The sequence below is a fragment of the Sorex fumeus genome, unplaced genomic scaffold, assembly GCF_029834395.1.
Source record: "Sorex fumeus unplaced genomic scaffold, SorFum_2.1 ptg000037l, whole genome shotgun sequence".
NCBI lineage: Eukaryota > Metazoa > Chordata > Mammalia > Eulipotyphla > Soricidae > Sorex > Sorex fumeus.
In genome coordinates, this window is record NW_026606094.1 from 9899744 (window position 1) to 9912006 (window position 12263).

At 41.4% G+C, this 12263-nt stretch overlaps 1 protein-coding gene across 8 annotated transcripts in view; it reads left to right on the forward strand.

Annotated features, from left to right (window-relative positions):
* CADPS2 (calcium dependent secretion activator 2) overlaps nucleotides 1-12263 on the forward strand; it is a 546904-nt gene that overhangs the window by 416251 nt on the left and 118390 nt on the right. For all 8 annotated transcript variants that reach the window (XM_056118152.1, XM_056118156.1, XM_056118154.1 and 5 more), the window contains exons 14-15: nucleotides 307-408; nucleotides 11049-11112. In XM_056118152.1, the coding sequence (XP_055974127.1) occupies nucleotides 307-408; nucleotides 11049-11112 (166 nt within the window). The remainder of the gene's footprint in view (nucleotides 1-306; nucleotides 409-11048; nucleotides 11113-12263) is intronic.

Here is a 12263-nt window from a genome sequence, read left to right on the forward strand (position 1 = left end):
AAACACTTTTCATTGCCATTCTCAAGGACTAGTCATTGTTTTCTGTATATCTGGGAAATATTTATTGTAATTCTTTACCTTGAAGGCCAACAAGAAGGGAATTATTCAATTCTATTCATTTCAGGTCAGAATATGAAACAAATGACTGCAAATATCTACAGTCAGTTTCTACTGTAGACACAAGTAATATGAGTATTGTAAACCAGTATGCATTTTCTTTATTATTTGCATTTTCAGGAAGATATATGTGCTTATATAAAGTGAATGTTCACAAATATAAACTACTAATTTTAATTTTTTTTCCAGACCTGATGGAATTGGTACTGTTTCAGTGGAAGAAAAAGAGAGATTTGAAGAGATCAAAGAGAGACTCTCTTCCCTTTTAGAAAACCAGATAAGCCATTTCAGGTATATATTTCATTTGAAAACATTCATTTCTTCTCTTTCCTTAGCCCTCTGATATCCTCTACATCCTTCTGTCTTTCTGCCACTACTAAAGAACTTTCAGTAGCTTTTCCTCCTTCGCTTCCAAAATACCATCCTGACTTCTCACTCTGCTTCTCAGTTTGCCAATTTTTTCACCACACTTTAAAGTGGCACCCTCCCAGCTACTATATCCAGTTCTGGGTTCCTCTTGCTTGCCTTCTATTTCTATCGTTTCTTCCCCCTAGTTCCCATGATACGTCCTCCCTCTAGTACTAGGCAAGGAGACTCAAGCCCTGGCTTCATACGGGATACTTTCTGGATTGATTTTTCTGCAAAGATTGGAAAAGAAAAAGAATTTCAGCATTTATGAATTGTGCTTGACAATACATCATACATTGCTTAAGTTCTTGCCTTTTTTATATCCATTCTGAGAATAAGGATCATGGTGCCTCAGTTCCTTATTCAAAAATGATTGGTGAGAGGCTGGAAAGATAGTACAGAGACCTAACCACTCACCTTGCGTGTAGCCACCTCCAAATCCCGGGCACCATATATGGTCACCCAAGCACTACCAAAGCTGATAAATGATCACAGATCTGGGAGTAAGGCCTGTGTGTCATTGGCTGTGGCCCCAAACCCAAAAATTAAATAAAATAAAAATAAACAAAACTATTGGGACGATAAAACATTTGCAGTGTGAAAGATGATATCTCTATAGTATGTCTCTTCTCCAGATTCTAATTTGGTTAATCAAAACCTAATGATTGAAAATATACATCAGTACAATCTTTCTATCACTGATATCATTCGAGTCTATGAAATGCTGCTATGTCAGTGCTTGGTGACTGACAGCATGCCTTTCAAGTTACAGGCATGTTATTTACAAAAATTTTCCATAAACTCGTAAAAACACAAGTTTAATGTATGGCCTCCCATACATTAAGAGTTTGAAAAGTTAAACATTTTAATGTTGTATATATAGGTGATGGGCCTCAGTTTCCTAATATATAATTTAAAAATTCATTAGGTTCTATGATTTTTAAATGGTACTATTTGGGGGGGGCTGGATCAATAGCACAATTGGTAGGGCATTTGCCTTGCACGTGGTTGACCCTAGTTTGATTCTTCTGCCTGTCTCAGAGAACCAGGCAAGCTACTGAGAGTATCTTGCCCACACAGCAAAGCTGGCAAGCTACCCATGAAGTATTCGATATGCCAAACACAGTAACAAGTCTCACAATGGAGATGTTACTAGTGCCCGCTCGAGCAAATTGATGAACTGGAGGACAGTGACAGTGACTATTTTGGGGCTGGAGCGATAGCACAGCAGGGAGGGCATTTGCCTTACATGAGGCCGACCTGGGTTCGATTTTTCTGCCCCTCTCAGAGAGCCTGGCAAGCTATCAAGAGTATCCTGCCCATGCAGCAGAGCCTGGCAAGCTCCCTGTGCCGTGTTTGATATGCCAGTATGAACAGTAACAACAAGTCTCACAATGGAGATGTCAACAGTGCCCACTTGAGCAAATCGATGAACAACAGGACAGTGCTACAGTGCTACTATTTGTGGGGAGGGTTGTTTTCTTCATTTGGGGGCTTCTCCTGACCCTGTGTCAGGGCTCACTCCAAGTAATGATCAGGAGCCATGCAGTTAAGTTCAAAGTATTGAACCAGGGTTGACCACAGGCAAGGCAAGTATCTTGCTATCCTCCTTGCTATCTCTCTGTCCCCTCCAACAAATGATTCATTAATGACAATTTTCCAATGAAATGATATATCAAAGATTGCTCTCAACATCAATACTCTTTCAGAAATGCAGACCAAAGCTGATTAAAGCATTAAATTAAAGCATTAAAGCATTGCTATGTACATGCCAGCTCGTACGCTGGCATCTGCTGCATCCATTGAAGACCTTATGGTACAAGCACGAAAGATCAAGTACAACATCATTGGTCTGACCGAAACGAGAAGACATCAATCCCATCATGCTGTTTTCGACACTGGAGAAGAACTGTTCCTTGGAACATGTGATAAAAGAGGCGTCGGTGGTGTTGGTATCCTTGTCAACACAAACTTAGTCACAAGCATTGATTCATTTGAATGCCTAACAACCCGAATCGGACGATTACACTTGAATAAATGTGGCTCACTACCGGCACTTTCTATCTTTGTTGTCTACGCACCAACATCCAGTTATGGTGAAAAAGAAACTGAGAAATCCTACATGGAGCTGGAGAAATTCTATAAAGAAGATCACACCTTCTACAAGATCATTGTCGGTGATTTTAATGCCAAGATAGGACCAAGAAGATCAGTCGATGAACTCCACATCGGAACCCATGGCCTGGAATGGAACGAACAAGGTGACAGACTGTCTGAGTTCATCATGTCAACCAAAACCTTCCATGGTAACTCACAATTCCAAAAGACTGAATCTAAACGTTGGACATGGGAGTCTCCCGATGGACGGTTCCACAATGAAATAGACCACATCATATTCAATCGGCGGTTTTGCCTAACCGATGTTGCTGTTGTCCCAAAATTCCAAACAGGATCAGACCACCGTCTTCTTCATGCAAAATTCTACCTCACAGAACGAGGAGAAAAGAATGCAAGGTTTAAGAAGAAGACTCCCAGAACAACCACCAACTGGGAACTCTTTGGCTCTGTTGCAGCAACATGGGAAGATGCCGTCATTGACAACATTGATGAGGAATACGATCGAATGATTCAGCACCTCCATGATTGTGCAAGGAATGCCAAGAGAGAGATAACCACAAAAAAACGTCTTTCTTCGAACACTCTTGAACTTATTCGCCAACGTGGCGTGGCACGTGCCTCAGGCAACCACAAGCAAACGTCCGAACTGGCAAAACAGTGCAGAAAAGCCATCAAGGATGACCTCAAAAACAGGAGAGCAGCAGTACTGGTAGATGCAGCAGAAGCTGGGAAAAACATTCGTAATGCCCGCCTGTCCTTCACCAACTACAAAACCAAGATGACTGCCCTCCGACATCATGATGGATCTATCACATCTTCCAGAAGGGCAATGGAGAAGATTATTCATGACTTCTACTCAGATCTCTTTAATAGCCACATCCACTTGCCCACATACCACATACCACATGATGGATATGTCGTTCCCAATGTTCTCCCTTCCGAAATCCAACATGCCATCTCGTCGGTAAAGAAACAAAAAGCACCTGGCCCAGACAAGATCAGACCTGAACACCTGAAGAACTTACCATCAGTACTCATCAATACATTAGCTCGACTCTTCACACGCTACCTGTCTGAATGCAAGGTTCCATCCCAATGGAAAACCAGCAAGACTGTACTACTATACAAGAAAGGAGACATCCACGACATTGGCAACTATCGCCCAATCTGCCTATTGTCTGTCATCTACAAACTATTCACTCGAGTCATCCTGAATAGGATTAGCAGAACACTAGATGAAGGACAACCATGTGAACAAGCTGGATTCCGAAAAGGATTCAGTACCATTGACCATATCCACACAATAACCAAGCTCATTGAGGTATCTCGGGAGTTCAAGATGCCGCTCTGTCTAACGTTCATTGATTTAAAGAAGGCCTTTGATTCTGTTGAGACGGAAGCGGTTATAGAAGCCCTAGCCAATCAGGGCGTACAAACTCAATACATCAGGATCCTTCGTGAGCTCTATTGCGGATTCACTACCAAGATCTCACCATTCTACAAAGAAGTAATCATCCATATCAAGAGAGGGGTTCGGCAGGGTGATACCATTTCACCAAAACTCTTCAGTGCCACCCTCGAGAACATCATGCGACGACTAGAATGGGAAAACATGGGAGTGAAGATAGATGGTCGGCAACTACACCACCTCCGCTTTGCTGATGACATCGTTCTAATAACACCAAACATCAGCCAAGCGGCACAAATGCTTGCGGACTTTGACCGTGAGTGTGGAAAGGTCGGACTACAGCTGAATCTTACGAAGACAATGTTTATGAGAAACAGCCTTGTTCCTGATGCTCCATTCACTCTCAACGGAACCACCATCTCCGAATGCAACAGTTATATATACTTAGGTCGAGAAATCAACATGATGAATGACCTGGCACCTGAGTTACGCAGGAGGAAGAGAGCGGCTTGGAATGCCTTCAAGAGCATTGAAGAAATAACTAAAAGGACAAAGAACCTCCAACTACGAGCACATCTCTTTGATTCCACTATTCTTCCTGCATTAACATATGCCTCAGAGACCTGGACCCTACGAAAACAGGATGAGAACACTATTCGGGTCTCTCAAAGAGGAATCGAAAGAACTATGCTTGGAATATCACGATTCACTCAAATGAGAGATAGAATCCGGAGTTCTGATCTTCGTCAACGCTCAAGAATCAGAGACGCTGTCTCATTTGCCAAGACATCAAAAATCAGATGGGCTGAACATGTAATGAGGTTTACAGACAACCGCTGGACTAGAGCCATTACTGATTGGATTCCACGAGACATCAAAAGATCACGTGGACGCCCACCTATAAGATGGTCAGACTTCTTCGTCAAGACCCTAAATGATCGGTTTAAGGCTCTACATGTTCCTAAAACGAACAGATACCATTGGGCTACGCTAGCACGCAACCGGGATGAATGGAGACGTTACTGGCACCCGCTCGAATAAATCCATGAATAACGGGGATTAAGTGATTAAGTGATAAGTGATGTACATTACTGTGTCTGCTATTTTTTTTTAATTATCAAGTTTTGACATGAATCGACCCCTAGATTGTTGATTGGAATGTAAAATGATACAATCCACTTTGTAAAACAGTGTTCATATTTTTTAGAAATTCAAACACCTATGTTGGACAGTCCATTCTACTCTTAGTTATTTCTCCATGAGAAATGAGTGCACACATCCATTCTTTCACGTGATCTTCATATAAGCATTGTATTATTAGCCGAAACAAGAAACAGATGTCAACAAATGAATAAAGGTAAAAAAGGTAAAGGCCCTCCCGTTGATCGTCGATTTGCTCGAGAGGGCCCAGTAACGTCTCCATTGGAGACTTTGTTGTTACTGTGTCTGGCATATCGAATACTCTCGGTAGCTTGCCGGGCTCTCCGAGAGGGGCGGAGGAATCGAACTCGGGTCGGCCATGTTGGCCGCTTGTAAGGCGAACGCCCTACCCGCTGTGCTATCGCTCCAGCCCTAACAAATGAATAAACCATATATTACAATAGTTCTGAGCAGTAAAATAGAACTGGACACATCTAGGACCGTAAATGAGTATCAAAGTAACCACAGATTGAGCAAAAGCAGATCACAAAAGTGCATTAATGAATCTTCTTAGATTATATTGTAGCACTGTGACACTATCCTCTCATTGTTCATCAATTTGCACAAGCAGGCGCCAGTAACATCTCCCTTGTGAGACTTTTTACTGTTTTTAGCATATCGAATACATCATGGGTAACTTGCCAGGCTTTGCCCTGTGGGCAGGATACTCTCAGTAGCTTGCCAGATTCTCCGAGAGGGATGGAGGCATTGAACCCAGGTCGGCCACGTGCAAGGTAAACACCCTACCTATTGTGCTATTGCTCCAGTACTAGATTATATTGTAGGAGGTGCAAATTAGTCCAAGTGACAGAAAGCAAAGAAGTAGTTTCCTGCACCACAAGTCTGCAGAAGAAACTTTTGGAAACCATGTATATGCCCACTGCATGAACATTGATCATAGTGATGGCTCTCACAATTATATAGTCTTAGAACAAGTCTCTATCACTCTCTAGCACTATCACCCCGTTGTTCTTCAATTTGCTCAAGTGGGCCCAGTAACGTCTCCATTCGTCCCTGTCATGTGCAAGTGTAGCCCAATGACATATTAGGGGCTCCTTCAGGGTCAGGGGAATGAGGACCATTCATTGTTACTGTTTTTGACATATCGAGTACACCATGGGTAGCTTGCCAGGCTCTGCCATGCGGCTGGGATACTCTTGGTAACTTGCCAGGCTCTCCGAGAGGGATGGAGGCTTTTGGGATAGCCTCTAATCACCTTTACAGGTGTTCCTAGTCAGGCATATAGGCGGGTATGATACTCTCAGAGCCTGCCGGGTTCTCTGAGAGTGAGAACTGGAGAATTAGGAGCTTCGAAGAACTTGGTTTTATAGTCTCTGGATGGCCGTTGATGGGGTTACACTGAAGTTGATGGGTGTAACTGTCTAGCTACTGGAAGGTGGGGGAGCGGAATGGAGGAGGCCCAGTCCGGAACCAAGCAGGCTTGAAGATCTCAGCCCTGGTCCTGCATAGCTGGGTTCCTCTGTCTGTTCCTCATCCAAGTGTGGGGAGAGTGGTCTTAGCATGACTTTGGCTGGGTCCTGGAGGTCTTCAGCTGTTGGGGCTCTGCTAGGGGAAGAGAGGGAAACTCAATCCGCCCTCCTCCAAGGGGCCCTGGTGAGGACAGCCAGGTGCGGGGGCAGGAGACTCTGCCTTGTTCTCTTCCGGGAGCTTGGTTTTATAGTCTCTGGATGGCCGTTGATGGGGTTATACAGCAGTTGGTGGGTGTAACTGTCTAGCTACTGGAAGGTGGGGGAGCTGGGTAGAGGAGGCCCAGTCCCGAACGAAGCAGGCTTGGAGATCTCAGCCACGGAACAAGTCAACGGACTCAAAATAGATTCTCTCGAACCCAAGAATTTTTTATTGAACCAAGACTCGATTATAGCCTAAGCCTCCTGCAAATTGAATCTTCAACCCATCAGAAAATCCCAGATATAATGTTCCTGCCACAGAAGCAGGGGAAGGGGGGGATGGCAGGAGGGATACTGGGAACATTGGTGGAGAATGGGCACTGGTTATGGGATGGGTACTCATCACTGTATGACTGAAATGTAATTACAAAAGTGTGTAAGTCTGTAATTCTATCTCACAGTGTTTCATTAAAAAATTTTTTAATAAATAAATAAGAAAATTCCAGATAAGGAAGGCAGCTGCCTGTTAGACCACAACATCACCTAAGAACAGCAAGCTTGCAGTAATAAACCCCCTTTTTTGCCTAAAATAGTTGTCCTTGTCCTATTTTTCTTCTGTATTGTTCCTTTTAATGTATCTGTCAGCTAGATTGGTAGATACAATTTGTCTTTTGTTTGAGTCATACTGATAGAGAGTGGATAAAGCACTTGTTTTGCATATGCCTGACCCAGGCTCAAACCCTGGTACTACATATGGTGCCCCCCTAAACCCTGCCAGGAGCGATACCTGACACTGTCCTCCCGTTGTTCATCGATTTGCTCCAGCAGGCCCAGTAACATCTTCATTTTGAGACTTGTTGTCACTGTGTTTGTCATATTGAACACGTCATGCGTACCTTGCCTGCGGGCGAGATACTCTTATCGGGCTCTCCAAGAGGGGCGGAGGAATCAAACCTGGCTCAGCTGGGCTAGCTGCGTGCAAGGCAAACACCCTACCACTGTGCTATCACTCCAGCTCAAAAAATATCCTTTCTTAATCAAGTAACTCTTAAATTTCTTACTCTGCCTGTTATACTTTTTTTCAGTGCATATACCAAAATTTATAGATTGTATGCTTTATGTGCAGGTTTTTTTTAATGTCACACCTCTAATTAAAACTATTAAAAAAAATCTTTGGAGCTGGAGTGGTAGGAGCAATAGTACAGCAAGTAGGGTGCTTGCCTTGCACAAGGCCTGCCAGGGTTTGACACCTGGCAATGCTCAGGAATCATTCCTGACTCTGCACACAGTGATCACCCTTGGCAGGGCTCAAAGAACAATATGGGTTTCTTGGTACGGAACCCAGATCAGCCACATCCACAGCTAATACCATACCTGCTATATTGGCACTCCACCTCCAGGGATATGACTTTTAAATCAGCCTTAAGTTAAAAGAAATTATCTAAGAAATAGAAAAGAACTGACATACAGTGTGTACATATAACTGATCACAATAAATAAAAATTTTATGAGATAAGAAAAGCAGCTAAACTGAAGAACAGATTTGTTAGCTTTGTTATTTGTATAATGTTCTTATTAAAGTGGAAAATAGCTGTTTAAATTTACTCAGATTTAGTAATAAATGGATTGACTTTTATTTAATGCTTGTTTTCCACTTCATTTTAATAATAAAGAACTGTCAGAGTACTAGAAACCCAAAATATTTATCCTGAAAAGGAAAAAAATCTATTTTCTTCTTCAAAACTTGTTTTGTAAAGATTAATCAAGTATTTATATAGTTATTTTTGTACTTTATTGATTCAGGATTACTTGTACTCTGTAAATGTGTTGAATTATTTACACATCATAAGCAGCTAATGTTAATTCAGAACATACTCAGTGGGACCTAGAGACCTAAAATCCTAAATGTAATCTGGGGATCAGTAATGTTCCATTCATGAAGTGTATCACCCACAGGTTAATGGAAATAAACAATAGAAAAGACAATGGATGGATTATGCAAATACTATGAGAAGATTTAAACTGGGAGGGGACTAGAAGAACTCAGTTTGTGTTTTTTTTTTTAAGGTGGATTAGGCTTAGAGTATACAAAATGATTAAAGCTACTTTACTAATTTACTAAGGGCCCTAAAAAGCACTGCTGCACAAAATCTCAATCAAAATTAATTGGTTGTGACATTCTTCTCTGGCAGAATGATTTGTAGGTCGCTTACAAGAAAGATTTAACCATATTTGAGTGAAATGAAGAAAATTTTGACTAGATTTCTGTGATACTTAATTGCATGCTTCTGAGATTGATCACAATTTTAGGAATCTAACACCCTGTATAACTCCCTGCTAGTGCTTTATGAGAAATCTTTTTTTTTTAATTTGGACCAACAAAGTTAAAATATACGCTTCCAACTCATAGTTCAGTGTAGAACAAAATAATTTGTTGGTAGTTCAGTCTTCGAAATTACCTGCCAAGGTATGAGCCGGGAGTGTGGGGGTGACTAAAACCTCATGGGAAGGGGGGCGTTTCGCTCCGCCCTTCACGCCCTACCGAGGCCACCAGTTGCCCCCCACGAGCGGCTCTCCAGCACGGCCACGACTCCAGAACACAGAAACCAATTTCTTAACTATCTGACTTTCAGTAGAAATACTTCCAGGGTCAATAGGTAAAATAGCAGAAATCCAAAACCAACATTTAATTCTTGAACCCAGCTGTAGAAAGCAAATCACTTCACAATGCTTTTTCAGCATGTCTGATTTGGGGGGGGGGGGTAAACTCTAGACAATAGTGGTGAATCTTGTTGAGGCAATGAGTCTGGTCAAAGCGGATAGAGTGTTAACTGGAGTTCATCTGCCTCACAGGGACGGGGAGGGGTGGGGGGTGGGGTTTTGTTGGGGTTCTTCAGGGTAGGGGGTGGGTATTGGTAAAGGGAAATGTGTTTGATGTTTGCATGGCTGAGACATGGACCTGAGGGCTTTGTGGCCTTTCCCACAGTGATTCAATAAATAAATTTAAAAAAAAAAAAAGAAATTACCTGCCAAGTCTCTGGATAAAAACAAAATGACTTGGGGAAGAAGCAAACTTCTTAATCGTTTCAAAGATCTCGAGCAGAGCAAGGGAATGGCATCACAGTAACTCAGCTGCTGTTGCAGTTGAACTTGGGCCAGGGTCAGTGGGCAAGGAGAGGACATTTGCTAAACAGCAAGGTACTCCAGCAAGACAGACAGGGCCTGACATTTTGTACTATTTTCAAGTGGAAAGTGACTTGAAGAGGGACCTTTTTGTAAAGAGTAAGTAAATCTATCACCATACTATGACTGCCTTTTTGCCTCTCACCCTGATTTCCTCCCATTATGGGTATGTATGAGGAATACCTAGTCACCAGAAATACTAAATCATTCCACAGGCAAAAGAGCTGTGGCCATTTATGTGCTTGGTATGGAGAAATCAGAGTTGGAAACCAGCATAGAAAATCAAATGTTGGGAGAGAAACATACAAACCTTGCTTCTTCTTTTTATTTTTTTTATTTTTATTTTTCTTGAATCACCATGAGATACAGTTACAAAGCTTTCATCTTTGAGATTCTGTCATACAATGATTGAACACCCATCCTTGCTTCTTTAATCAGTGGTTGTTCTGTAGCATGGGTCCATCTTAGACTGTGCAACTATCAGAACATGAGGAGAGTTCATTTTATCACAGAGCTTAAAAAACACATTCCTTGAGAAATAAATATAGAATTTTAGTAGGAGAGTTGTGTTTGGTTTGGTTTTTGGTCTTTGTACTACCTCTGGTTATTGTCAGGGATCACTCCTGGCCATGTGCTCAGGAATCATTCCTGGCGGTCCTCTGGAGGCCATATGTGACTCCAGGGATTGAAGTGGGGCCAGATGCATGTAAGAGGCAAGCACCTTACACCCTGGATCACACTAGAAGTTCTATTTCCCATATTCTTGCTCTTCAGCTCTTCACATATCAAAACTTGAGTTCCTTTGTCTCAGAGTAAACACCCTGTTATATCATGGGACTAGTAAATGTCCATGGTTGACATATTCCTGGATTGTGGAATGCTATTCAGCCATCTTTCATTCTTCTCTAATAATGCCATGTGACAAAATAGGTATTTAGCACCTGAGGAAATGTTTGACTTAGCTGTTGCTTCTTTTGTCTTTATAGATACTGTTTTCCTTTTGGACGGCCTGAAGGTGCTCTAAAAGCTACACTTTCATTACTTGAAAGGGTAAGTTCAATTATTGGTTTGTAAAGGCTATTTGTGTTCCCCATTGCTGAATGTTTTGGGTCATTACTTATTTGTTAAATCAATAATTTTAATTTGGACCAACAAAGTTAAAATATATGCTTCCAACTCATAGTTCAGTATAGAACAAAATAATTTGTTCAGTACCTTGTATCCAGTACCTACTACTGGAAACAAACCAGTATTATCAATATTATCAAACCAAGACACAATTAGTACCCTGGGCCAGTCAGGGTATCTGAGTCCGCCAGTACCCTGAGTCCGTGTATCAAAGTACCATGAGTCCATGTACCCTTAGTCTGCATATCAAAGCCAGTACCCTGAGTCCACGTATCAAAGCAGTTCTCATCTCTTCTTGCCAAATTCAGACTCCCTAGACTCCATTCCTTCTTCCCAAAAGGCTTTCTGAAGACCGTCAGTGTCATTCTTTGCTGAGTTTATGATAATAGTCATTTTTATAGTATCTATGTTTCCCACTTCCTGTTACCTAGTGGACCTCTTTTTTTTAAAATAAAATTAACTAACTTCTGGGCAGCATATGTATTTCATTTCGCACCCTAAGCATTTTTACTTCTGCATGTCAGATATTCCTCTCTGTAAGACTATCTCATTTAATGGTCATCATTTCTTTCTTTCTTGGTTCATCATACAATTAATTTCCTTTGAATTTGTATAGTGCTTGAATTCACGAATTGTAGAAAATCATTTTCACTCAAAAAATATTCTATATTTATGCCTTAAAGTTTCATATGCATGCTACAAAAATCATTCAGTGATAACTTGTATTTTTCCCACTTGCTTTGTGGCAGAATATGTTTGAAATAAAGTATCATTGTTGTCTTAACATAGGAGTGCTGAATTCCCATTCTTTATCTGACTTAAAATTAATTTCTAGGGATCATTTATTACAATTTAATTTTTCTAATTCCAAATCGTTGCGCTCATGCATTTGGTCTTTTCCATGTTTCTGCCAATCGAATTCCAGATATTACTTTGTTATTAGCCCCTTGTTAAATGCAAAAAGTAAAGACATTGCCAAGTGACTTAAAAGTCTTGGAAGATGCAAGTTAGCCCAGATGTCCCAGTGAGATCTCTGGATTACTGAAAGTTTTCATGTATATAACTCTGTCTTG